Genomic DNA, 27923 nt, shown 5'->3' with positions numbered 1-27923 from the left:
AAAGTTTTAAAATGTCATGAGCATAATAAAACATTATGCTTTGATCTTGACAAAGGTACTATTAGACAATCACCCCAACTCATTTATAAATCTGGATTTATTTCTTTAGAAAATTGTCCAATTTTCACACAGTTTCAAAGACAACAGTTATAAATAACATGGCATGGTAATTTTGCGAAACTCTGGCACCAAATTGAAGGTATACTGGCAATGTGTTGAAGGTATACTGATGTGTGAAGTTTCACTTGCTTTTTTTTTCAATCCTCAGGGTCACCTGATAACTCAGTTCAATGTGAATGGATCTTAAATAATGTAGAAAGAGACGTTTAAGGGCTTCAGAACCTATATCTAGGTACAACTACTTCCCTCACAAAATATGTGCCTTAAGGCACTGTGCATAGTTCAATAAATATTCCTGGATTTGATTTTTATTAGACCTTTGCTCTGTTCAAGGATGGTAAATCTTTCATTCTTAGACTATATTTGTTACCACACGGTGTGGCTTAGTCCATGTCTAAAAATATTCATGATTCAGTCTTGCTTTGCAAAATTCAGTCATTTTTATTTTTTTAATAAATTTATTATTCATTTATTTTTCGCTGCATTGGGTCTTTGTTGCTGTGCACGGGTTTTCTCTAGCTGCGGCAAGCGGGGCCTACTCTTCCTTGCAGTGCACAGGCTTCTCACTGCGGAGGCTTCTCTTGTTGCGGAGCACGGGCTCTAGGCGCTCGGGCTTCGGTAGTTGTGGCTCGCGGGCTCTACAACTCAGGCTCAGTAGTTGTGGCGCATGGACTTAGTTGCTCCGCGGCATGTGGGATCTTCCAGACCAGGGCTCGAACCTGTGTCCTCTGCGTTGGTAGGCGGATTCTTAACCACTGCGCCACCAGGGAAGCCCTCAGTCATTTTTAAATGTGCTTATTTCTGCTCTGTGTCACTGACAAAGGACTTGAGAGAGATATATTGATATTCACAATCTCTCCTCTAGAAGTATAATCCAGACACTACCTCATCATATAGCTCTCTTTCTTGTAAAGAATTACTTTATCCAAATAATTGACAGTAATAGTTTTAATTTTGTGAATAAAAAATAAACAGTCCTAACAAGATTAGTAACTGCCTTGCATTCACAAGAGAATCATAAAGCTATTTTTCAATAAACAACTTGATAGTTACATAATCTTGTTCAAAATCAAGATGGCTCTTATTTGTAAACTGATAGCAAAACATCTAGAGGTATGCTGGTACACTGGCTCCTTGGAAAGGAAAACAAGGCTCTGACTTGTAGCATTTGCCAATATCTGTGGTGACAACTGATAGACGATTTTGTTGAAGCTGGAATATGTATATACGAATCTCTAAACCGGCACACATACACACACCATTCTATACAAATGTGCATGCTTTGATTCTTCCTCTTACTACTCAAAGGAGCCTCAGAAGAACAGTTTTTGTCCTGGGGCAGGATATGGACAGGACAGCCTCTTTATAAGAGCAACACAACTGAAAACAGATAACATGGATAACGCTGATCCTCTCCTTCAGGGGAGACTGAGTTTGAAACATCACCCTTTTTTGACTGAAGTGGAGAATCCGACAGCTATAGTGTTTCCGCTAGAAGGATTTTGACCACAGTGAACTCCACTGAGCAAAAAACATTAGAAATACAAAGCTCTTCCAAAACATTACCCATGGCAACCATAGTTATCCTCATACCATGGTGACCTCCAGATTGAGTGGTCTACAGACCAACAGTCCAAGATGGAAATAGAATCCAGTCCTTTTTGTACTTCTTCCTATGAGGTCATAACGATTATGATGCTTTCCTTAGCAGTAATTCAATCTGGGAAAATTTTAATCTCCGTGCAATATCCAGGGAACTCTCACCATGCTGAGGAGAAAAAGAAATCTTAGCTATTTATCTCCGAGAAAGTCAAATGTCAATGCAATGACCATGTCATCCTATTAATGCTAGAACCAAATGACAGACAATGTTGACTGTCATTCGGTTCTAGCATTAATAGGATAACTTGATTCCTTAATGAGGACAATTAATTTGCTCTTATCAGAGGCAATTAATTTATGTCAACACAAAGCCAAAGTGAGAAGGTTATGATGATAGAACCTCAGACCATGGTCCACAGATCCTTACCTTATTCTTTATCATGGGGTCTGCATGGGCTTCAAGGAGCAGAGGAATGAGAGTCTGGTTTTTCATTTTGCAGGCATAATGTAGCGCAGTGCAGCCATACTGAAACACAAAGGATCAACGTCAATCGGAATCCTTACACACTGCAGCATATGGCTTCTTTAGCAAGCACTTTTCATATTTTGTAATGTACAACTAAGCCAAACAAACAGTCTGCAAACCATCTTTGTGGAACTATTTCACGCAAGTAAACTTTTGGGAGAAGAAAATGATTGCAAAGGTTTGGGGCAAAAGGTGAAGACAAAACCTTATAAACAGGAAGAATTTAGCCTATGGTACTCCTGTTATCACTGTTCTTACTGTCATTTGGATTTCTCTTTGACCTTTGTCCTTATCTTTCCTTAGTTTGCAGATGGGGGCCTTCTCACCAGTGGGTTGGGATCTTGGCTGCAGCAGCAGCTGTTAGGATTCATTGAGCACTTACTATGTGCCAGGCACTCTGCCCAATGCTTCACATAATGATCCCTATAAGATTGCCAACAAACACATGAAAGGATGCTCAACATCATTAATCATTAGAGAAATGAAAATCAAAACTACAGTGAGATATCATCTCACACCGGTCAGAATGGCCATCATTAAAAAATCTACAAACAATAAATGCTGGAGAGGGTGTGGAGAAAAGGGAACCCTCTTGCACTGTTTGTGGGAATATAAATTGATACAGCCACTATGGAGAACAGTATAGAGGTTCCTTAAAAAACTAAAAATAGAACTACCATATGACCCAGCAATCCCATTACTGGGCATATACCCTGAGAAAACCATAATTCAAAAAGAGTCATGTACCAAAATGTTCATTGCAGCTCTATTTACAATAGCCAGGACATGGAAGCAACCTAAGTGTCCATCAACAGATGAATGGATAAAGAAGATGTGGCACATATATACAATGGAATATTACTCAGCCATAAAAAGAAACGAAATTGAGTTATTTGTAGTGAGGTGGATGGACCTAGAGTCTGTCATACAGAGTGAAGTAAGTCAGAAAGAGAAAAACAAATACCATATGATCCCTATAAGTAAGGACTAGTGATGTTCCCATTTTACAGATGAGGAAACCGAGAGTCAAGTAAGTTTAAAACTTGCCAAAACTCACATAGGTAAAAAGTGGCAAGCCTAGGTTTACACATAGGCATTCTGACTCGAGCTTAACTACTGATGGTGGAATTTTGTAATCAGAGCCTGTATTTTTCTTAACTCCCCACCAGTGGTGGAGCAGTTCTTTTAAAAATATTCTATATTCAATAAAAATGTTATTCCCATGAGTTCAGTGGCAGAATATAAACAATATCAAGGTTGCCTGACGCAGTAAAAAGGAAGGAAGGAAGGAGGGGAAGGGAGCAGAAACTAAACGTACAAGTGTTTCGGAAAATAAAGCGAGCAACTTTATAGATGACAACTACACTACCCACAAATACCATTTGCAATGTTATTTCAAAGTGACTAAAAATATAAACTTACACAATCTATAGCATTAACTTCTGCACCAGCGTTAAGTAGCATTCGTACAAGAGACTCATTCTGCTTTGTCTTTGATACCTATGACAAACAGCAAGCACGAGAACAAGAGAGGTTTATTTACAAACATTGTCTCCCTCTTACGTCTGGAGTATTCCAGTCAATAGGCTTCATTTTAATCCCAACACCCCTATGCGTCTATGCATCTTTCTTAAACTCTCCCCCACCTCCTCACTGCCCATTAATATCAATTAGGTAAAGCCATGGTTGCCAGAGTGTGGTCCTGGAGTAACAGCATCTGCACCTTGGGACCTAAAAATGCAAAATCTGGGGCCCTACCCCACACCTGCCAAATCCTACTGAGGATGGAGTCCAGTGGCCCGTCTTTCCCTTCCTTGCTCAAAACCCTTCTATAGAATCCCATTGCTCCGGGGGCAAAAGCAAAGTCTTCAGCCTGTGACAAGGTGCCATATATTTTGCCCTCCACTTATGGCCCCAGCCATCTCATCCACACCCCCGGCTCACCTTGCTCTAGGCACATTGGCCTTGGTTAGTCTTTCATTCCCACCAGGCTCCCCCGTGCCATAGAAGAGCTGCCCTGAATGTTTCTTCTGCCTAGAAGGCTCCTCTCTCCTCTTTGCCTGGTAAGTTCATGTTTAATATCTCAGCCCAGGCCCTTCTCCCTCCAGGAGGCTGTCCCTGACCTAACTGTCCAGGCGACATCTCTCTCCTCTGGGCTCTCCTAACACTGACCATCTCTCTCTACCAACTACCTCATAGGAACTTCACATGTGTTCTGTCACTATTGGATCAATGACTTATTCTTCACAATCCTCTAACTCTCACGAGGACAAGGACTACACCTGTTTAGTTCATCATTGTATTCCTAACACCCAGCACAGTGTCTGACACATAAAAGTCTATAATAAGTATGTGTTGAATGATTGAACACATGAATGAAATTAACTAGGCTCCTCAGAAATCCACTTTTCCTGCCTCGTTCCCTGAGATTCTGACCACAGGACACTTTGAGCATCCCCCCACCATCCTATTCCGTTAGGGATCGTGGCTTTCTCTGCTCAGGTGGGCATGTCCTGGAGTTCAGTCCCTTTACCACTTAGGAAGCGCCACCCAGCTGTCTTCTCTTTGGGCTTCCCTCCTACGTCAATGTCTAAACTGCCTTTCTCCTCTTATCTTCCTCTAATATAACACAGTCTTTTCTGATCCTTTCCCCTATCATTTCCTCTCATGTCATTTATTCCTTAGGCATCACAAATTTACAATTTCAGGCCCCATGAATTAAGATAAAACACGTGCAATCAGAGCTGAGTTATTCATAATAATTCGTATATTTGCCCAGGGCTCCAGCTTTAAACATTTTACTGTCTTAGAGAGCAAGGTTGTGTGTCAACAAATTCTGAATGAGCCTTGCCAATCATAGTTGTGATTTTTTTCTTCATAATCTCCAAAAGCATTTGAAAATGAATGGCAGGTTTACCCCACCCCAAAACTACAAATATTCAAATGCTGTGTACTAAATACACAATTTTTCAAGAACTTTTCAAGGGTATAAACAGAGTATGTGTTTATCAGTGAATTAGAGTTTCCTCTCTCTCATAAATCCAAGCATCAAAATCAATGTTATCATATTTAATTATAGTTCTTCAAAATGTAAAACATTTAATTATCCAAGGAGATAATAACATTACCTACTGGCAGATTTTGTTCTGGAGTTTATGTTAACAAGAATAACTAACACCCATAGTCTATTAGCAAGAAGAGAAGGGAGTTGGTCATTTAACTGGAATAAATTACGTATCTGTTGAGTTATCTCTCAAAGGCAGAACTGGCCACAAGAGGAACCAGATGGAAAAAAAGTGAATGAGTCAGTGCAAACCTGTCGCTCTATTTGGAAAAAAAAAAACAAAACACCTCAAGCTTCATCTTCTACTCATAATATGACTGCATTCCTCTACAAACTACATCTTCCTTTATGGAAGCAGCTTACTGCATGCCAAAGGTTCCTTCAAACATGAATAAATCTACCAACGTGAGAGGTGGGCTTCAAATTCTCTGTAAAGATCTCCTGTGTTTGTCAGCTTCTGGTGCAAGTCTCCTGGGATCTGTTTTTTAACTCACACCAAGATGGGTCCTTAAAAATCAGAAACTCAAAAAGATATGTACAAAAATCTAAACTCTTCTTACAAAAAAAAAGGAGAAAAGAAATAGTAGGGGGGCTTCCCTGGTGGCACAGTGGTTAAGAATCCGCCTGCCAATGCAGGGGACACGGGTTGGAGCCCTGGTCCAGGAAGATCCCACGTGCCGCGGAGCAACTAAGCCCGTGCGCTACTGAGCCTGCGCTCTAGAGCCCGGAAGCCACAACTACTGAAGCCCGAGCGCCTAGAACCTGTGCTCCGCAACAAGAGAAGCCACTGCAGTGAGAAGCCCGCGCACCTGAACGAAGAGAAGACCCCGCTCAGCGCAACTAGAGAAAGCCTGCGTACAGCAAAGAAGACCAATGCAGCCATAAATTAATTAATTAATTAATTAATTAATTAAAAAAAAAAAAGAAATAGTAGGGAGGGGATTTTTTTTAATATTCAGGATTTTTGCTTTTCCTTCAGAAGATTCTTGAACAAATTTAATTTATTTTTCCTAATAAACATTGCACAGATTATTTTACCATTGACTGATTTCCCTGGCTACCTTTCTTCTTGCTTTACTTCAGTCATAACATTGCATGTATGTTAGAGATGCCATTTGTAGAATACAAACCAAGAGCTTACTTTGTTACTATTTATTTACATCTCACCAACTTGGCAAAATTTAATGACTCATGCTGTCGATCTCTTACTCATTTATACTCATTTATCTTTTGCTCTCACGAGTGTTGTACTCACCATGAGGAAATAGCCAATAAGCAGGACAGGCATTAAGAGGATAATGAGTAGATAATCAAAGAAGGTAAATCTTTTCTTCACAGCATAATGCAAGCAGGTTCTCTGTTTCTAAAAAATTAAGAAAAGGACTATTTATTAATAAAATATTGTTTTAAACTGCATATTTTTAGATTACCCTATCAAAAAATTTAGTCTGCACTTTTTATTTTTGTGGTATCCATGGCATCTCTTTCTGTGGAATAAATCTAATTAATAAACCCAGAATTCCATTGACCAGAATATTGAACACAGTACAGTCTGAAGAAAAAGTTGGGCCATAGAAAGACAAGTGAAATGTACATTTTACGAATCATCAAAAGATTCTCACATTCACTTTGGTTTGGGGAAAAAAATACATTGAGATATAAACATAGGACAATTTAGTATGAAAAGCTATAGTTACTCCTTAATCATCTATGGTACACAATTATTCATTTTGTGGTTTGTTTATAGGAAAATTTTAACCACATGGCAATTTTTCCATGTTCCTACATGAACACAAGCAGTGCTGGACGAATGGAAATAACTCAATTTAATTCTTCAAATACATGAATAATTATCAGGTGACAGATTTAAGCTTCTAGGAATTGCGGGGGATATAAAACCTCAGGGCCTCATAATCAAGCAAAGGTAGACCGAAACACACACAAATAAGTGTAATGCAAAACAAGCTATGGTGACTGGAATTCCAACCAAATCAATGAGAAGAGAGGAAAGTCAGGAAGAAAAGAGAGGTTCATTTCTACTCTTCTTAAATAAGAGTATTTTTGTTTTTCTAATATCAAGGTATCTGTGTTCTCTGTAAAAATTTTATAAACTAGACAATAGTATAAGGATAGAATTTAAAATCACCCATTATCAAACAGCCCAGAGTTAACTGTTGATATTTTGCTGTATCTTCCTCCAGTCTTTAAAATGCATATATGTGGAATTTTTCAGTGTAGGATCATACTGCACATGCAAAATTATATCTGCTTTTTTTTCAGTTAACATGTAGAATATGTGCATTTTCCTATGCCATTTAATATTTTTAAACACGTAACTGTTATGGCTGCACTGTTTACCGTTCTATGGAGCTGTTCGAATTTATTTAGCCAAACCCTACCTGTTGAACATTTCAAGTAATTTTAACTTTTCATTTTCACAAATAACATTGCTTGAATCCTCATGTATAAAGCTTTATCAACATTTCTAAATTTGCCCTTAGCATAAGTTTCAAAAAACAGAATTCCTGGCATAAAAGGCATTGATGCTTCTCACACCGTACTGCTAAATTGTGCTCTGGTAAAATTATAATGATTTACACTTCCTTCCTGATCAGCATTTGATTTTCTGTCTTAATCCTGGTCAATCTGGCACACCAAAACGAACAAACAAACAACACAACAAAAAGATATCTTTATGTTTTAATTTAATTTGCTTTCCATACAATCCACCACTCTGTTAGGCATGTATGTACGTCTGTACCAACACCAGAGCTTTTTGTTCGCTTGCTTTTAAGGCCTCTGTTCAGTACTTCTGAAGATAACTCAAATATAGATTTAAGAAACAGGAAAGCACCAATTCAGATTATTAATGTACAAGGATTAGTATTGGGGAAAATGGAAAGGATTAAACCTTTAAAAACCATTAAAAATATTTTTTAAATGGACAGTTGCAAACCAAACACTTCTCATAAAATCTCTGCTAAGGTATCCACTGAAGTCCTTCCCAGGATTTCCATAAGCAGCCTGGCTCACGTTCTCTGCAAAACAGAGATAAGCATGCCTCCTCAGCCCCGTCCCTGTGTTGACAAACATCTCCCTCCCTCAGCTTCCTAACCAGCAAGTCTCCTGAGAGGGCACCAACCCAGAGACATCTGTCTTGGCCACCCCATCTCACCACAAGGCCACACACCTGGTTCCTCAGCTGGGTGCTGGGGCAATCATGTCACACTCCACTAAGCAGCCTATCTGTTAGATTAACGCAGCCGTGACTTGCTTTTAAACCCAACCCACAAAAAATAGGAAGCACAAACAAGAAAGTCCAGTAGTGGACTTCCCTGGTGGCACAGTGGTTAAGAATCCGCCTGCCAATGCAGGGGACACGGGTTCGAGCCCTGGTCCGGGAAGATCCCACATGCCACGGAGCAACTAAGCCCGTGCGCCACAACTACTGAGCCTGTGCTCTAGAGCCTGTGAGCCACAACTACTGAGCCCAGGTACCACAACTAGTGAAGCCCGCAGGCCTAGAGCCCGTGCTCCGCAACAAGAGAAGCCACCGCAATGAGAGGCCTCTGCACCACAACGAAGAGTAGCCCCTGCTGGTGGCAACTAGAGAAAGCCCACGGACAGCAACAAAGACCCAATGCAGCCAAAAAATAAATAAATAAATAAATAAAATTTAAAAAATAAAAAAATTAAAAGAAAGTCCAGTAGTGATCCATTTTCTGATAATATATTATTACTCCCAATGAGCTAGACTTTAAACTGACTTGGAAGGGAGAAGTGGGGCCCTATAGGCTATTTTCCCTCATTGAATGTACTTGAGTGGGTACAGGGCATTCATAATTATTACAAAGAGTGACTTTTTATATTGACTTAGTGTACTTTAAATGTTGCCTTTACTATGATGCAGATACTGGATGTTCCCATGGGGTTCTGAAAGGATGTTCACAGCATGTCCTGCTCTTCCTTAGTTCTGAAGACTCCATGTCAGCTAATAACACGTATTTAAGTATATTCTTCATGCCTTTCTGTCTGGTTTCAAGTAGCCTCTGGTTCGTGAGCATATTTGTTCTTGGCAAATTTCTCAGTGAAATTCTTTTATTCCACAAGCATATTATAGGATCTTCTGGAGATCAGAACACTGATATAGTAGGTAAAAATCCAACTAATGAAATAGCACCACCAGGTCAATACTTGTTTCCCAGGAAATCTTTCCTTTTACTTCTGTAATAGTGAGGAAGAGGAGCAGGGAGAGAAGAAGGGCAAAGAAAAGCATGGGGAGGAGGAGGAGGAGGAAAAGAAAGGAAGAAGCTCTATCCAGAAAAATGAGTGAACCATTCCTTTTTTTTTTTTTTTTTTTAAGAAATACAAGGACATAATTAGCCATGAAACCCACAAAATATGCCTGTTCATTGACCTATGTTTTATTTTGCTTTTTAGCCTGGTAATATGGCCTCAGTGTGTGTCAGTCTCTCTAAAGTAAGGCCCAAAAAAATTGTTGGTGTTAGGAGCTACAAACAATAAGCAAATGACATCCACTACTTCCACTGGTGCGAGGAGAAAGGAACTACCATGGTCATGGCCTCACCTGGTTTTTGAGGTTCACATCAGCGTTTCTTCTCAGAAGGAAGGAAACGATTCTCAGGTGCCCTCGCCTGCAAGCGCAGATCAGGGGGGTGTCTCCATTAAAGCCATCTTGAACGTTGATACAGTTGCCGTCTTCCCTCACCCACTGCCACACTTGACCCAAGTTATTCTGATAGGCCGCCTGGCAGATGGGCTGAGGAGAGGAAAACAAAAGCAGGTTTTGAAATATAGGAATAGTTAAACCACACCAAGAAAAAAAATCACCCGACACCTTAAAATTCCATATTTCCAAATTGTAATCTACTGCTTTGTTGATGAGATTTGGGGTCTCAGTGATGTCTAGCCATAAGTCTAGAACAAGCGTAGGGCCACCAGGGACCCCTTACTATTTCCTAAATTGCTTGGCACACAGGAATGTTCACTGAATGGACGAATGAGTGAAAAGATGGATGCAATATTGCCAACTCAGTAAGGAAATTGTGTGTTGAGTTCATGGATAAATGATGCCTGTCAGAAAAGCAGGTTTCTACTCAAGATAAAATCTGCATATCGGAGGAGTTTAGGGCACCACTAAGTAATGGGACAAAGACGCATGGCCCCCTGTACTCAAGGAAATCTGCACAGTGGGAAAGAGCTATTTTAGACAAATAATATACAAATAACGAATTATATAATTAGCTGCAACTAGATGCTTTTTATTTTAGAAAGCATTATAAGGAATTTTGCAAAGCACGATGGGAGTTTAACAGCAAGATCTGAGCAGACATCATCTTGCCTACTTTCCCTCTCTTCTCTCCCTCTGGACTTCTCTCTTTTTTTCAATATCTCATGTTTAGTTTCTTCCATTGGGGCCTCTGCCCTTACTCTACAAAACAAACAAACAAACAAAAAGCCAAAAAAACAGCCACTTTTTCGCCTCTCTCTTCACCTGGCTAACTGCTAGCTCATCCTTCATGTCATAACTTATTTTCATTTTATCTGTCTTTCCTGAGTCCAGCATTCCTTCACAGCAACTGACAAAACTATACCTCTTTTCTTAATTATTTATAATTGTGTGTTGCAAGCTACTGTGAACCAGGAGGGGTTGAGGCCACAGTGAGTGAGGGAAAGCACTGAAGTTCAGGCTATAAATTCCACATGAATAGAGGCTACTTCATTCCATTCACTGCCATAGCCCCAGCATATATATAACACAGCACTGGGCACATGGTAGGCACACATTAAATAGTTTCAGATTGATTTTAATTAGACAGTATAAAAAAGCACTTAGAATACCTGGCACATGAATGATGCTGAATTTATGGAGGTTATTATAATTGCTTATTAAGTATTAATTAAATTAATTAGCGATATCTGCCAAGAGGTAAAGAAGTGATGGTCAGAGCGGTTGCAGGAGAAATCAGAAAAAGACATGGCCCCAAAGGAGGCAAAGTTTTTTTAAAAAGTTAGAAAATTAAATTAAATTACTAGACATCACGTAGTGTTTTGTTGCATGAGGTGTAAAAGCAACTGAAAAGGTTCTATGCTGTTATAAACTTTGTCTCCACTAGGGGGCAGCTCAGGGTCATAAAAGCACTGACAACATAAGTCTATAATCCGAGGGGACGGAAAAAAGTCTGTTAGATAGAATTAGCTCTATGGAAAAACCTACTTCATTTTTTAAAAAAATTTCGCATACACCAATGAAAATTTGCCACTGATGACTACTACTCACGGGCTAGCACTTGGAAACTGATGGTCTTCTACGCAGAACTTGAAAACAGGTGGCTATAGAGTTAATTTTTCTGCTAAAAAGTAAAATGTCTTCCTGGCTCACTTAGACATCACATACAAATTGTTAATTCTTCTTTTCCTAGCATTTTAATTTACAGTATTTCAAAAGCTGGAGTTTTTCATGTAGTGATCTGGCTTTCCAGATTCTCTTTAAAAATTGAAAGGTTTGACAACACTGGGCCCACATTCACACAGGACACCACACAAAGCTCCCTCTGCTTGGGCTCCTCAAAATCTTCACTGAGGGCTTCCCTGGTGGTGCAGTGGTTGGGAGTCCGCCTGCCAATGCAGGGGACGCGGGTTCGAGCCCTGGTCTGGGAGGATCCCACATGCCGCGGAGCAACTGGGCCCGTGAGCCACAATTACTGAGCCTGCGCGTCTGGAGCCTGTGCTCCGCAACAAGAGAGGCCGCGGTAGTGAGAGGCCCACACACGGCGATGAAGAGTGGCCCCCGCTTGCCACAACTAGAGAAAGCCCTCGCACAGAAACGAAGACCCAACACAGCCATAAATAAAGAAATAAATAAATAAAAGTTAAAAAAGAAAGTTTTTTTACCCCTCCCTCAGCTGCCTAAAGAATTTAGATAAAAGATTCTCTGACATAAATCATACCAATGTTTTCTTAGGTCAGTCTCCCAAGGCAATAGAAATAAAAACAAAAATAAACAAATGAGACCTAATCAAATTTACAAGCTTTTGCACAGCAGAGGAAACCATTATATAAAAAAAAAAAGAAAGCGCCTACAGAATGGGAGAAAATATTTGCAAATGATGCAACCGACAAGGGCTTAATCTCCAAAATATACAAACAGCTCATACGACTCAACAGCAAAAAAACAAACAACCCAATTGAAAAATGGGCAGAAAACCTTAATATACATTTCTCCAAAGAAGACATACAGATGGCCAGTGGACACATGAAAAGATGCTCAACATCACTAATTACTGGGGGAGAGATAAATTGGGAGATTGGGATTGACATATACACACTACTATATATAAAATAGATAACTAATAAGAACCTACTGTATAGCACAGGGAACTCTACTCAATACTCTGTAATGACCTATATGGGAATAGAATCTAAAAATGAGTGGATATACGTATATGTATAACTGATTCACTTCGCTGTACAGCAGAAACTAACACAACATTGTAAATCAACTATACCCCAATAAAAATTAATTTTAAAAAATCACTAATAATCAGAGAAATGCAAATCAAAACTACAATGAGGTACAACCTCACACCGGTCAGAATGGCCATCATTAAATAGTCTACAAATAGGGACTTCCCCGATGGTCCAGTGGCTAAGACTCCAAGCTCCCAATGCAGGGGGACTGGGTTCGATCCCTGGTCAGAGAACTAGATCCTGCATGCTGCAACTAAGAGTTCGCATGCCGCAACTAAAGATCTCACATGCCGCAACTAAAAGATCCTGCATGTGGCAACGAAGATCCTGTGTGCTGCAACTAAGGCCCGGCTCAGCCAAATAAATAAATAATTTTTTTTTTAAAGTCTACAAATAGCAAATGCTGGAGAGGGTGTGGAGAAAAGGGAACCCTCCTACACTGTTGGTGGGAATGTAAGTTAGTGCAGCCACTATGAAGAACAGTATGGAGGTTCCTCAGAAAACTAAAAATAGAATTACCATATGATCCAGTAATCCCACTCCTGGGCATATACCCAGAGAAAACCATAATTCAAAAAGATACATGCACCCCTATGTTCATAGCAGCACTGTTCACAATAGCCAAAACATGGAAACAACCTAAATGTCCATCGACAGATGTATGGATAAAGAAGGCATGATACATATATACAGTAGAATACTACTCAGCCATTAAAAAAGAACAAAATAATGCCATTTGTAGCAACATGGATGCAACTAGAGATTATCATACTAAGTGAAGTAAGTCAGAAAGAGGAAGACAAATACCATATGATATCACTTATATGTGGAATCTAAAATATGGCACAAATGAACCTGTCTACAAAACAGAAACAGACTCACAGACTGTTGGTTGAGATCAGACTGTGGTTGCCAAGGGGCAGGGGGAGGAGAGGGATGGACTGGGAATTTGGGGTTGGCAGATGCAAACTATCACATTTAGAATGAATAAACAACAAGGTCCTACTGTAGAGCACAGGGAACTATATCCAATCTCCTGGAATAAACCATAATGGAAAAGAATATTAGAAATAAGAATGTATACATGTGTAAAACTGATTCACTTTGCTGTACAGCAGAGACTGGCACAACATTGTAAATCAACTCTACTTCAATTTTTAAAAAAAGCGGGGGTGAGGGGGCCCTGTTCTGGAATAGAGCTTTCAGCAGAGATCGCTGCAAAGAGTATGGGGGAAACTCAGCAGAGCCTAAAGATCAGAGTTCACTCTGTGTCCCATTGTCTCTGCAGGCCCAGCAAACATTTATTTACCAAACATTTGCTTTTCCATCTTTTGTGAATTACCTTCCTCCCCTTCAAAGTCCCAAATCACTACCACCAACACCCTCTCTGTCTTTAGCTGAAGATGGTATTTAACGTGAGGGTTTCAGCCATTTTGGTGAGTTATTCAGTTTTCCTGGGTCTCTCCCATGTATACATGTTATCAAACTTTTGTTTGATTTTCTCCTATTAATCTTCCTCATGTCCATTTAATTCATAGACCAGCCAGAAGAAGAGGAAGGGTACGTGCCTGGCTTTCAAAATAGCTGATAACTGTTTTCCAGGCCCTAAAATTTAAGAAGCGCCTCTGGGGAGCACAAGACACGTTCAGTTTGTTGATGATTAACTAAACTATTCTGTATGGGTTATTTAACATAACCGTGTTTTACACTGCTCCAAGTTAAATAGAAATCACAGCCGGAAAAATAGTTGACATTATTTGAGTACCATGGAGGAAACTGAGCTGCTTGCACTGTAACAGAGGTCTTGAAAAGCAAAGTTTTTTCCCCACCATCCCCACTTTCAGTATTGCTTCCCCTGAAGTGTAGTGGATCCTCCCTAATTGTCAGTCTAAAGAGGGAGACTTTGGAACTCTGCCTTGATAAGTTGCTTATTAACCGTCTCCATGCTGCAGCTCCCCCCATTTAAAACGTTCCCTAACAATTTCTGAGGAGAATCTGTGGGTTTTTGGGGTTTTTTTAAAAAAAAAGCTTCCAGTCTTGGTGTCTTCCTAACTGATTTAATAGATTTTTTTTTTAATTAATTTATTTATTTTTAGCTGCGTTGGGTCTTCGTTTCTGTGCCAGTGCTTTCTCTATTTGCGGCGAGCGGGGGCCACTCTTCATCGCGGTGCGCGGGCCTCTCACTATCACGGCCTCTCTTGTTGCGGAGCACAGGCTCCAGACGCGCAGGCTCAGTAGTTGTGGCTCACGGGCCTAGTTGCTCCACGGCATGTGGGATCTTCCCAGACCAGGGCTCGAACCCGTGTCCCCTTCACTGGCAGGCAGATTCTCAACCACTGCGCCACCAGGGAAGCCCAAATCTGTGGTTTTTGATGCAACACGGTTCAGATAGTGTACAAGAGAAACGTGTACACTAATGAAATGTCTTCCCAGAAAAGGCAAGAAGACGTTTTCTTCCTCTTCAACTTAGGAAATCTTAGGGAATAATAGTGAAGGTTTTATTTTATTTGTACAATAAAGCTCAAGCCTTTCCTTCTGATGACTCATTTCTTCACATACCGTGATTTAAATTTCTTAGTAAATTCTTTCTTTCAGATAAATAAAAAAGGCACAGGAATTTTTTTTTTTTTGTCGTAGGTCCACTTAACCTTTATGTAACATAAAGGACAGCCCCAGCAGTGGTTGGATTATGAGGAGTAGTAACAGTGAAGGGGAAATCAAGGAAGGGCACACATTTATCTGTTTTCTATTCCTTCTCCAACAAGGTCTTTTCAAGAATATGATGTTGTCTTCACAGCCAGGAAGTTAAAGAAGCTTCATTACCACACTTGAGACCTGAGAAGCTCTGAGGCCAGGGCAGGGCAAGAAAGCCTTTGCCTCCAATCATGAGGAGAAAGGACGGAGGAAGGGTGGGTTCTAGCTACTTGATCTAGCCAATCGGAGGCCCTGATATCTCCCTACTACCTCAGACCACCAAAGAGGTAAATGCAGGGCTTTGAGGAAGCAGTAGTGTCACTCTCACTGCCTCCTGGGCTCCAGGACTTTCTGCCAAACAATGGCTGCCCAAGGATGGGGATGACCATGTTAAACTGACATTATTTAGAATTACTGGAGCACCGTGATGACAAAAAGCAAATCAACCTTTAGTCAGTATTATTAGTCTCTAAATTCGGAATAGACAATAAAACTTATTGCCTGTACCTAGACGAACTGCTCTCACCCATACCTTTCATATACCACTCAGTTATTCCAACTGGCCCAACTTCCCATGCTTCAGATTCTCCATACATACACCCCTTCCGGAGAGTCCGGAACACTCTCCCCAAGATTCCCAAGACTAGATTCGTATTCCTCAGAGTTCAGCTCGAATGTCACTACCTCATTGGAGCCTTTCAGGTTAAATCTAATTACATATGTACACCCCTCTTATATACTCTCTCTTTATCCTGTTGCTTCCTTGATTTCTCTTTTCACTACTTACAATTATTTTTTTTTTAACTTGTGTATTCATTTTACATTGGTAGCTCCAAGAGGTCAAGATCTACTCTTATTTATTTATCACTATGTACCAGGAGCTAGCATGTGCCTGGAATATAGTATGTGATCAATAAATATTGTTGATTAAATAAATGGATGACTGAATGAATGAATAAATATTTACAAATGTTTAGTGCCGGTTTCTGTTCATACATTGAAGCTATCATTTCCTTTTTAAAATGTGATTTAGTACCACATTATCACTTGTAAAATACTTAAAATATACAAGGAAAGAATCAAGAAATCAGTTGGGATAGAACCTATTTGGTGCTCTTTTTAAATATACAATGCCAGGGCTTCCCTAGTGGTGCAGTGGTTAAGAATCCGCCTGCCAATGCAGGGGACTCGGGTTCGAGCCCTGGTCTGGGAAGATCCCAACTGCTGCAGAGCAACCAAGCCCACGAGCCACAACTACTGAGTCTGCGAGCCACAACTACTGAGCCTGCGAGCCACAACTACTGAAGCCTGCATGCCTAGAGCCCATGCTCCGCAACAGGAGAGGCCACCGCAATGAGAAGCCTGCACACCCCAGTGAGGAGTGGCCCCCGCTCGCCGCAACTAGAGAAAGCCTGTGCACAGCAACGAAGACCCAACACAGCCAAAAATAAATAAAATAAAATATTTTTTTTAAATAAATAAATATACAATGCCAAAATCTTTAAAGGGTTCAATACCCAAACTAAGTAGATAGAGATTGTGAGGGAGGCATTTTTTTCAATTGCCTTTGCCTGTCCTTTTCCCTTATCATGGAAGGACACAATGTTTCATGCTGAACCCGATCTCACCCAGCTATCCTGTTTTATATATCAAAACTGTGACCAGAAGAAGTTAAGTGATTTCCCCCAACTGCCCCGAGTTTCTGGCACAGTGGGGACTAAATTCTAGGTTTCCTGGATTTCCGGTCCAATGGCCTTCCCATTCATTACATCTCTATTCCTGTTCCCCCTGAGTTCTCCTCCTCGATGGTACCAGCTCCCCCAAAAAGCCCTGCTCAGCCTAAATTGCTTTCTCTGGACACTGTATATTTCAATATGATCCCCCTCTTCTTTAAACCATTTGCTCTTTTTCTATGGTAACATCTTCCCATCTGAAAAACAGATATATTCCTAAAACATTAATATTAAGAGTGCGTGTATGTGTGTATGTGTGTGTGTGGGTACCACTGTTCATAGGTAACTTTAACATTAGACTTTCCCAAAGTTTAAAGGGATACATCATTATAATATAATTTTCTAGATATTCCTTTTAAGGCCTTGTTTCCCCACCTGACAAGGACAAGAGCCTGGAGAATGTTCTTTAGATCTCCTAAGCACAAATTCTTGAGCTCTTCAAGTTCTTATACAACTTCCTTCTTTCTAATTTTTGTAATACTTTGCAGTGTGCAACACTTCTCTACAGGGTGGGAGTAAAATTTACCTCATTGGAACCTGGATTTAGTTTACCCTATTCTTCTAACAAAGGGAAAAGGACAAGAGTGTAACTTCGTGGGGAAGAGCGTTGGCAGAAGAGCAGAGTGGTTAAGACTAGCTTATTTATGGAGGGTGACATGCCTATTGAGAGAGCTTTAGGGAAAGAACTTAGCATGTTCATCAGGACATGAGCACAATTTCCCTGAATGTACACAGGTCTCTAGCCAGTAAGTACTTTTTAGCTGCATAACTCTAGGCCAGTTCCTGAAACTATCTTTGCCTCAGTTTTTTCACTTGTAAAATAAGGATAATCATAGTGACTCTTTTATATGGTTGGGTGAGTATTAAATGAGTTAATACCCTTAAAATGTTTAGAACACAGCCAGGCACATAATAAAGGCCTAATTAAATACTTGTTATTATTGCAAATAGTATGAACAGATATGTGTGATAAGGGTTTAAATCAGTGGACCCCAACCTTTTTGGCACCAGGGACCCATTTCATGGAAGACAATTTTTCCATGGACCAGGGGAGGGGGGGATGGTTTCGGGATGATTCAAGTACATTACGTTTATTGTGCACTTTATTTCTATTATTATTACATTGTAATATATAATGAAGTAATCATACAACTCACCATAATGCAGAGTCAGTGGGAGCCCTGAACTTGTTTTCCTACAACTAGATGGTCCCATCTGGGGGTGATGGGAGACAGTGACACCCGAAGTCTGTTGCTTATGTCCAGTCTGCTCCATAAGATGCAGCTTAATTGTCACTTGCCATTCACAGATAGGGTTTTGATATGTCTGCAAGCAATTGATTTATTATGGTGTCTGTGCAGTCAAACCTCTCTGCTAATGATCATCTGTATTTGCAGCTGCTCCCCAGCACTAGCTTCACCTCAGATCATCAGGCATTAGATTCTCATAAGGAGCGTGCAGCCTAGATCTCTCACATGCGCAGTTCACAGTAGGGTTCGTGCTCCTATGAGAATCTAATGCGGCCACTGATCTGACAGGAGGCGGAGCTCAGGCAGTAATGCGAGCGATGGGGAGCGGCTGTAAATACAGATGATGCCTGCCCGCCGCTCACCTCCTGCTGTGAGGCCTGGTTCCTAACAGGAGTTGGGGATCCCTGGTTTAAATGAATCAGACCTGTTTAAAAGTCTGGCCTGCATAACCGGGGGTGATCAATCCAAGCTTAGTTCTCTCACTGAGCTCTAAGCATATCCTCTACTGCAGAGGTTAGGACCCACTCTGGGACACCCCCTCATTCTCCCCTTCTTTCTTACAAATATATTAGAAACAACCTAAATGTCCATCGATGAACACATGGATAAAGAAGATGTGGTACATATACACAATGGAATATTATTCAGCCATAGAAGGAACAAAATTTTACCATTTGCAAAAACAAAGATGGACCTTAAGGGTATTATGTTAAGTGAAGTAAGTCAGACAGAAAAAGATAAATAACATATGCTCTCACTTTTATGTGGAATCTAAACAACAACAATGAAAAACAACAAACAAATAAGCACACACACACACACAAAAAAGCACATGAATATAGAGAATAGATTGGTGGTTGCCTGAGACAGAGCAGGAGGTCAGAGGTGTGAGAAATGGGTGAAGGGGGTCAAAAAGTACAAATTTCTAGTTATAAAATGAATAAGTCATTGGGATGTAATGTACAGCATGGTGACTGTAGTTAATAATACTGCATTGCATGTTTGAAAGCAGCTAGGAATGTGGATCTTGAAAGTTACCACCAAAACAAAAATTTGTAACTATGTGTGATGACAGATGTTAATGGATTTATTGTGGTGATCATTTTGCAATACATACAAATATTGAATCATTCCTTTGTACACCTGAAACTAATATAATGTTATGTCAATTATACCTCAATAAATATATATGTATATGCTATATATATAATAGCATAACTATTAGCAATGCAAGGCTCTAGAGGGTAGCAGAATATGAACCTCAATTTACACCTCTTAGTGTAACAGGTATTTTGAACTAAAGGCAATTGAGAAGAAGCAGATACAAAGAATGTTCTCTGCCCTCCCCCTCTTTAGCTAAAAGCAGGACATAAATATGTGAAGGTGTTGCCCCTTCTTTCTCTACCAGGAAGGACAAAATTACCTTTGTCAGCCCAGAGAAGTCACCAAAGTATTTTACAGAGTAAAATTTCTAACTAGCCCTTGTCTTCCATTAGCTCCCCTACATATTTGCCTTCCCTCAGTTTGCTGCCTTAGAAACTCAAAGTACTTTTCCTTTGTCTTGCCACTCCTCTAAAAATTTATTTTTCTTTTGTTAAGATGCTATGTGAGCCCAAGTTCAAGTACCTCTTTGAGTTACTCAAAGTAGTATCACTTGTGGTACTGAGTTGCATGGAAACACCATTTATCCCGACACTACTTAAGACTACTGAGAAATAAAATATTGCCTGCCATATCAGTAAACAAAGGATGTCACAGTCATCAGCAATTGCAGTCACCACCAGCCACCAAAGGTGAGCCGGGGAGCCCCGAGGGAACTCCGAAAGGAAACAAAGAATACCTGCCATCTAGCAGCCATCAGACTGCAGCCACTCCAAAGGTGAGCCCTGCGGAAACTCAGGATATGAAAACACAGGATCCTGGCCCCATATAGCTGAGGTGCATATCAAAGGAGTGATTTTAGTGAGCCCAGACTCTTGCATCTTCCCATACATAGAAAAGTACTAAATTCCTTAACTTGACATATCTAGTTTTCTTTTATTAACAGTAATTTTTTCTTCCTACTACCTGCCCTTTGTTGCAAAACTCCTATCTGTCCTAGCTCACCCTCACCTCCTCGGAGCAGTTTTCTCAGGGTTATTTGACATGCTGCCTCCTGGGCTTGAAGTCCTCAGTGTGTCTGCTGAATAAAACATAACTCTCAATTTTTAGGTTGTGCATATATTATTTTAGTTGACACTAGCTTTGATTCAATGTTAATTATGAGCTTTGAATAATTACTTATGAGCTTCTAGGTAAGTTAGGGTCTTTTAGGGGTGTGTGTATACGTGTGTGTGTGTGTGATTGTCGTATTTGCTTTCAGATATCATAGTAGATTCCACATTGCTTTGTCCTCAATATATCTGAAAAGTGAAAAGTTCATTCCACTTCCGGGGATATTCTCACTGATACTTATAAGTATCAATGCCTTGCCTTGACTCAACCACTTGCCAAATCCACACCCCATCAACAAACAATTACATTGCTCACACAAAGACTTCCTTAAGTAATTATTTCCAGGACCTAGACTGTACGCTACAATCTGGCTTCTCACTGCATGGTCCAGGACCAGCAGCATATTGCAGAGATGAAATGCATTATCTTATGCCCCACCCAGACCTACAGAATAATAATCTGCATTTGAACAAGATCTTTGAGTGATCTGTATGCACATTAAAATTTGAAAAGCACTAGCCGAGGGCAGCATTTTTCTCCCAGGGGTGGTAAACTGATCACCTACATCAGAATCACTTGGGAGGCTCCCCTAAAAAGCAGGCTTCTGAACCGTACCTCAAACTGAGTGAAACAGACTCTCTGGGTTGGGGGCCCTTGAAACTGCATTTTCAACAAGTTCCACTTCCTGGTGCTTAGGCAATCTAGGGCTTAAGAAAGGCCAGAGTAGCATTTTAGAACATTACATGTGTTGACATTTTCATATATGTGAGTTCTTCACCAGCCTAAAGTCACTGGGCAAGACATATCTAGAAATATAAACTAATCAAAGAAAAGTTGACTACAGAAAGACACACACACACACACACACACACCTGGCATTAGACATAACTGCCAACACTGAGAAACTGCCTTCAGTATTAGAAGAAGCGCCCAAAGAGGTTCTGTTGAGCATCTGCAATGAAATGCAGACCGACCGGTTATTTGTGTGAGAGAGGAAAGGGAGCAAATCATGAATAATAACCTCATTACACCTCTTGGACTCTTGTTTAAACATGACTCTCTTGTACTCCTTTGAAACATTGTTAAAAATCTATTTGATTCTAGTAGGTTACTCTCAATACAGGAAAAAGCATTTCTGTATCCATCAGCTGTGAAAAGAAAAAACTCAAAATATCAAAACTACATTCTGCTTTTATCCTTCTTCTACACAGGGATAGACTTTATTAGTAATTGCTAGAGGTGAATTTCCTTTCAAATATCAAGCGGAAAGGCATTACTCTATACCCACATTTCCATAAAAGAGCCAGGCTATCTTTAGTCTGCTTAGAAAATCCAGTTGAAGACAATTTTCACTTGTCCTCTGGATGTTTGACATCAGAAAACACAACTCCATTAACTCCCTTTTCATAAATTTCATTTTACAGATCCAAATTACCCCCTCAAACATCTGGACATCATGACATGTATACTATATGGCTCTCTACTAGCTACTATCTAGCTAAAGTTTTAGGATTGCAAAATAATTTGCCTTAAAATATTAAAATATCAAAAAGACTAGCACACTGGACTTTGTTTTGACTTAATGCTCTTACAGAAAGTTAGACAGATGAAAAGGAGACATTAATAGGGATAGGAAATTCCATTTGAAAAGCATAAGCAATTTTTAACATCTTGGGAATCTTATTTCCAGAGAAGTTACATACCTCAGAGTATAGGATTCCCATGCTGGTCCTTCACAGACTTATTTCACAGCTTCTTGAATCTTCTGGAGGTATTTCCAATTAACATCAAAATCCTTCCCAGTCGAGAGAAAGGTCCCTAGAAGCCCAGGTTGGTGGCAAGTCCTTTCTTTCCACACCTGTGAGTGTTCTTCCAGCAACCTACACAGCAACACCCCTTCCAGAGAGCCCAACCCAATGAAACAAGGGCATTAGTTTACCGTGTAATGAATCACCCAAGTTGTGCATCATCTAATGTTACAACCCCGAGGAACTGGTTTCTGAGTCATACCTACTCTGCCAGTGGTGACATGTGGAAAAAAGGAAACAAAGATGAGGCCGGAAGAAAAGTTCTCACACGGGCAGAAACGACTCAGGGCTCAAAACAGGGTACTGTGTTTAGGACATTTCCTAATTGAAATCTGGTTTTCAGTGGCTATTGAGAAAGGCTAAGTGCAAACAAACTCGCTTGTTAGAACCATATATGTCTGCATAGGACTTGACCTTCATGAAAAATAATCTTTAAAACTGATGGATTATTGCTGTCTTTATGCACACATAAGTTTATTTATTATTCCTTGATATTTTTTATTAATATAGACTAATTAAAATAATAAAGTCAATTTATGAGCTATAGTATTTTATATACATAAATGTGCTCATAATCACATTCAAGGGCATCTTTGAGTAAAGTTTGAGCAACTCAAATTAAAAAACCTAAACTTTTTGAAATATCAGTCCCATTTACATTCTAGTGAATTCAATTATACTAAAAGGTTTAAATTACACTTATAGTATTACCATATTTGATTTTCCTTTATAAGCACTTTAATTCTGAGCGTAGTGTAATACATTCCCAGCTAAACGATCTTGTAAATCTAATAAACTAATAAACTAAACTTACTCTAATATAATAAATATTAAGTCATCCTAAACATCCTAATACTGTTTCCAAATTTAGTCAATTTATAATATTCCATTTTAAAATCATGTCTAAAATCAATTACTCTATTATACATCAATTACTCTCTTATACATTTTAAATGGAAACACCAGGCCACTTGGTCAAACGTGCTAACATGCCAAATCTCTTAAACATCGTAGATATTTTGTATACCAAATATGATACCAAATATTCACACATTTTCTCTGAACTTAACACAATCACAGCAAAGTGCTAAACTTTCCCAGAATTAATACACACAGCCATGAGAGAAAGCGTTCAACCATCCCAAGCAAACTGATTTGATCAGTTAAGGTTCTTTGTGGCCAAGATTTGGCGCCAGGATCCAAGGCCTAAGCCTATATATATATATATATATATATATATTTTTTTTTTTTTTTTTTTCAGGGAAATTCTTCCTACTCCAATGATGGACACAATGGGCTATTCTTATCATTGTTATAATGAGACTTAGACACTTTACTATGGACTTAGCTTTGGGGCCTACCTCCCAGGAGTTTTAAGAATTAGCTAATTCTTCTGTTGGAGACGGAAGCCTGCAATACCCACTAAGATTGCAGCTGACTTCCTCTTTGGCTTAGTGTCATTTCGCATTTCTTTATTTCCTAAGACATTTAAGTGTCTTTCCCACTGACTTAAATCCTTTGCTCTCTTATGCAAATCTTTCGTAATCCCCTTCAGCTTTCTTTGTAACCTCTTCTAACTAATTTGTAGTTTCTGCAAACTCTTTTCACCCTAACTGAACTCAAAAGTCTTCTTTAGGGAATTCCCTGTCAGTCAGTCCAGTGGTTAGGACTCTGCACTACCACTGCAGGGGACAGGGGTTCAATCCCTGGTCAGGGAACTAAAATCCCGCCTGCCACGTGGTACGGCCAAAAAAAAAAAAAAAGAGTCTTCTCTAATTTCTTATCAGGACCACAACTCCTCTATTTGGATTCTGTATCTCTCCCTTGACTGCATCTTGAAGGTGTAAGGGTTCAGGACAAGCTTCCCCAAAATGTGCCACTTTGGCATGAGGATTATTTTGAACTAAAGGCAATCAAGATCCTGTGGGTTCAAGGGAAACTATTGCCCCTCCCTTAACTACCTAGAAGAACTTAAGTTGGGGTTTTTTCCCAGAAAAACGTTATTACTGGAGGTAAATTTTATCTAAGTGGCCCAATTAATATGGCAGGGCAAATATTACTAAACATGTCCTCTTTTTATTATTATCCCGTGAATGAACTTCCTGTCCTTGGAAGCCCCAGGCCCCTGTCCCATTCCCTAGCTCAGGATGGCACACATACCTTATTTTACTTTTCTGTCACTGAACCTCTCATGTATGTTAGGTTCCTATATGTACAAAATTAAATCTGAGTTTTTCCTGTTAATCTGTCTTTTGTCAATTTAATTCTTAGACCAACCAGAAGAACCTAGATGGGTAAAGGAAAGGTTTTTTTCCTTCCTGACAAAGGGTAGCAGAATGTGTCACCCTAAAATATGTCTTTTTAGCATAAGGATTATTTTGAATTGATTATTCTTGAAAAACTGCAGATCTCTGAAAGCAGTAGAATTTACCCTTTTGTAAGGGAGATTTACATTTATAAGGGAATTCTCCATTTGTAAAAGTGTCTCCCTCACTGTACCAGGAAGAAAAGGATGACTTCTGGAAATTTATCAATGGAGAAGGCAATGACTTAAATCTGCATAACACCCTTACCCCTGTTTTCTGTGCTTTTCTTGGTCACCTCCCATAACTGCCCCTCCCCCAACATCTTCTTTTGTCTTTAGCTGAAGGAGGTATTTAAGGTGGTGGCTTGGCCATTTCCAAGAGTTTTCCTGGGTCTCTCCCATGTGTACATGAGGTATACATGTTATTAAACTTCTGTTTGATTTCCTCTTGTTAATCTGTCTTTATTACAGGCGGGTTCTCAGCCATAGAACCTAGAAGGGTAGAGGGAAAATTCTTTTTCCTGCCCTACAATCTGGTTCTAAAGGCACAATACACATTATAATTGTGAAAGATGAAATGTTTGAATGGACGGATGACACTAAAAACAAAGTAATAAAAAAGCAGTTGATTCATTGCAAGTGGCGAAACACTTGCACTTGTCTCTAGGCCAGTGAACATTGACCAGGGATGATTTTTTTCCCCAGGTAAGACTGCCAGATCTAGCAAATAAAAATACAGGGCACTCTCTGGAGACATTTTTGGTTGTCACAACCAGGTGTGGGCATGATACTGGCATCTAGAAGATGGATGCCAGGGATGCTGTTAAACATCCTACAGTGCACAGGGCAGCCTCTCACAGACAAGAATTATCCTGCCCAAAGTAGTGCTAAGGTAGAAAAAACCTCTTCTAGGCCAACAGGAGAACTAAAGGTGAAGAAAGAGGACTTGGATCACTTATACTGTGAGAATGGAATATAGTCATAGAGGAGGAAAGAAAACCTTTCTCTTCCTACCCTTCTAGGTTCTTGCTGGGGCTCAACAAAAGACAGACCAACAAGAGAACAGCAAAGGGAAGTTTGTTAGCATGTATATCTTACATATACATGAGAGAAACTCAGGGGATGTGTAACTCCAAGAGGTGTTTAGAATTTAGGACTAGATACCATCTTAGGCTAAAGGAAAGGTGTTTGGGGCTTCTGGAGAAAGTTGGAAGGGGAGCGGAGGCAAGTTATGGAGAGGTGGCAGGAAAAGTGAGGTAAACAAGGGTTAAGTGATAAAGTTTGTCAGGCAGATTTAAGTCAGTGCCCCCTTTATTGCTACAAGTTGTTCAGTGTCTTCTACTAATGTCAATTTCCTTTATAGATATAAATTTCCTTTACGAAAGGAAAGCTTGTACCCTGTTTTTAAATCTTGTCTTGCATCTGCTGGTTCTCAAAAAAATAATCCATATGCCAAAGAGGTCTGAGAAACAGATAATTTTTTAAAATTGTTTAGGGTTCACTATCTGGCAAACTGAGCCTTTACAAAAAGGCTTAATTACAAAAACAGAAGAGAAAAAGTTCTAGGAAACAACTTTCACGCATGAACATCTATCAAGAAATAATATTTGAGTCAGACACTACAGGCGTAAAATTAAAGATGTCCATTTCTTATGGCTGTGTTTATAGCCAACTCCAGCTGACCAGCACCTAACTCCCTGTGAGGAAAAAGAGGCTCCTTCAAGGTGTAGCCCAAAGACTTGACCCCCAAGAGAGGTTCAGTAGAGCATACCTAGGGATCTTAACTCACCACATTGTCTAATGGCTCCCACTGGAAGCATCTGATTAAAGGAGTGTCATGATCATAATTTCATTTATATAATAAAGCCAACACTCTGCCCATTGTGTGGAGAGTGGATTTGAGGCAGACAAGAGAGAAAACAGCAAGACCAGTTAGGAGGCTACTGCATTAGGTCAACTGAGAGATTATGGTACCAAACAAAGGCAGAAGAGCAGCAGTGGGGATGGAGAGAAAAGGAGGAACTATGAAGGACGTAGGGTGCCACGTCAGCAAACCAAAACTTACATAACTTTCGTGTCCTTGTAAATGCTCTGCTTGACCAGAAACACAGTATTTCCAGCCAGTCAGTCCTCAAACACCAAGAATCTGTTCTGATATCCTTGTTCTAAATAAGGTCAGATATGCAACCCCAGGGTAATCAATTTAAGCCAAATACATTTTCCTTATGCCCTAATTGACCTGCTAGCCTTGTGAAGAACTCTCCAACCTCCTAACCAATCATGCCCTATTTCTGTGTTGCTGCTTCTAACAAACTTTACAACTCACTCCTGCCCAAACATCCTTGGAAAGAGGACTCCACTGTTTCTGAGGCACTGTACTCCTCCAACCCATTGATTGTTTCCCCTTAAATAAGGGACATCAAACTAAACGGTTTTATTTTCGTCATTTGACAGCTACTACCTCCTGGCACCAAACACACTTGTTTATATTTTGTTCTGTGATGCTGACACTAGCTCCCTGTGGACTATATTTCTTTTCTCCCCACTGACCTCATGTTAGATTCTCCCAATAGGGACCCCTCAAGGGAGACTACAAGGCTAAGGAGGGAGAAAGAGACCCGCTCATTCCACGTTTGCTGATCCTATCAGTTTAAGCCCAGCAATAGTATTTCATTCTAGAAACAGCCATTGGGCCAACTTTTTTTTTTTTTTTTTAATATTTTGGCCCCATCGCACGCTGCATGTGGAATCTCATCTCCCCGATCAGGGATCGAACCCGTACCCCCTGCGGTGGAAGCGCGGAGTCTTAACCACTGGACCGCCAGGGAAGTCCCTTGGTCCAGCTTCGTTTCACACTCCCTGAACCGGCCTAATCACCCCCGCAGAGGCCCCAGCACCAGCTGTCTCCCCTCCCACTGCCAACCTGATGCAACTTCTCTGCTGAGCTCCTCCAGCATTAGCAACTGCCAGACAGTGGCCCCTCTTCAAGCCTGGGTCCCAAGAATTTCAGGGTCCTTCCCCCAAGTTCCTAAATTCTGATAACCCCAAGCTCTGCTCTCTGTTCCTCCAGTCCAAGAAGTGGTGGTTGCCCCCTGCAATCCTCTCTCCGTTACCTC

The 27923-nt window shown here is 40.1% G+C and overlaps 1 protein-coding gene across 4 annotated transcripts; it reads right to left on the bottom strand.

Moving 5' to 3' along the window:
- Positions 1-802: 802 nt before the first annotated feature.
- ANKRD22 (ankyrin repeat domain 22) lies at positions 803-22621 on the bottom strand. 4 transcript variants are annotated; one of them, XM_036829490.1, is made up of 6 exons: positions 18388-18548; positions 9901-10092; positions 6568-6675; positions 3671-3748; positions 2150-2248; positions 803-1888 (listed from the first exon to the last, which is right to left on the bottom strand). In XM_036829490.1, the coding sequence occupies exons 1-6, from the start codon at positions 18388-18390 to the stop codon at positions 1811-1813; spliced, it is 558 nt and encodes a 185-aa protein (XP_036685385.1). In that variant the 5' UTR covers positions 18391-18548; the 3' UTR covers positions 803-1810. The 4 variants fall into 4 exon arrangements, with proteins under 4 accessions (XP_036685385.1, XP_036685386.1, XP_036685387.1 ...); XM_036829489.1 differs by lacking the exon at positions 18388-18548 and adding an exon at positions 22398-22621 and having other exon boundaries at positions 1023-1888; XM_036829491.1 differs by lacking the exons at positions 3671-3748; positions 18388-18548 and adding an exon at positions 22398-22621.
- Positions 22622-27923: the final 5302 nt, after the last annotated feature.

Source organism: Balaenoptera musculus, chromosome 16 (assembly GCF_009873245.2).
Source record: "Balaenoptera musculus isolate JJ_BM4_2016_0621 chromosome 16, mBalMus1.pri.v3, whole genome shotgun sequence".
NCBI lineage: Eukaryota > Metazoa > Chordata > Mammalia > Artiodactyla > Balaenopteridae > Balaenoptera > Balaenoptera musculus.
This window is presented reverse-complemented; position numbering and strand designations above follow the sequence as displayed.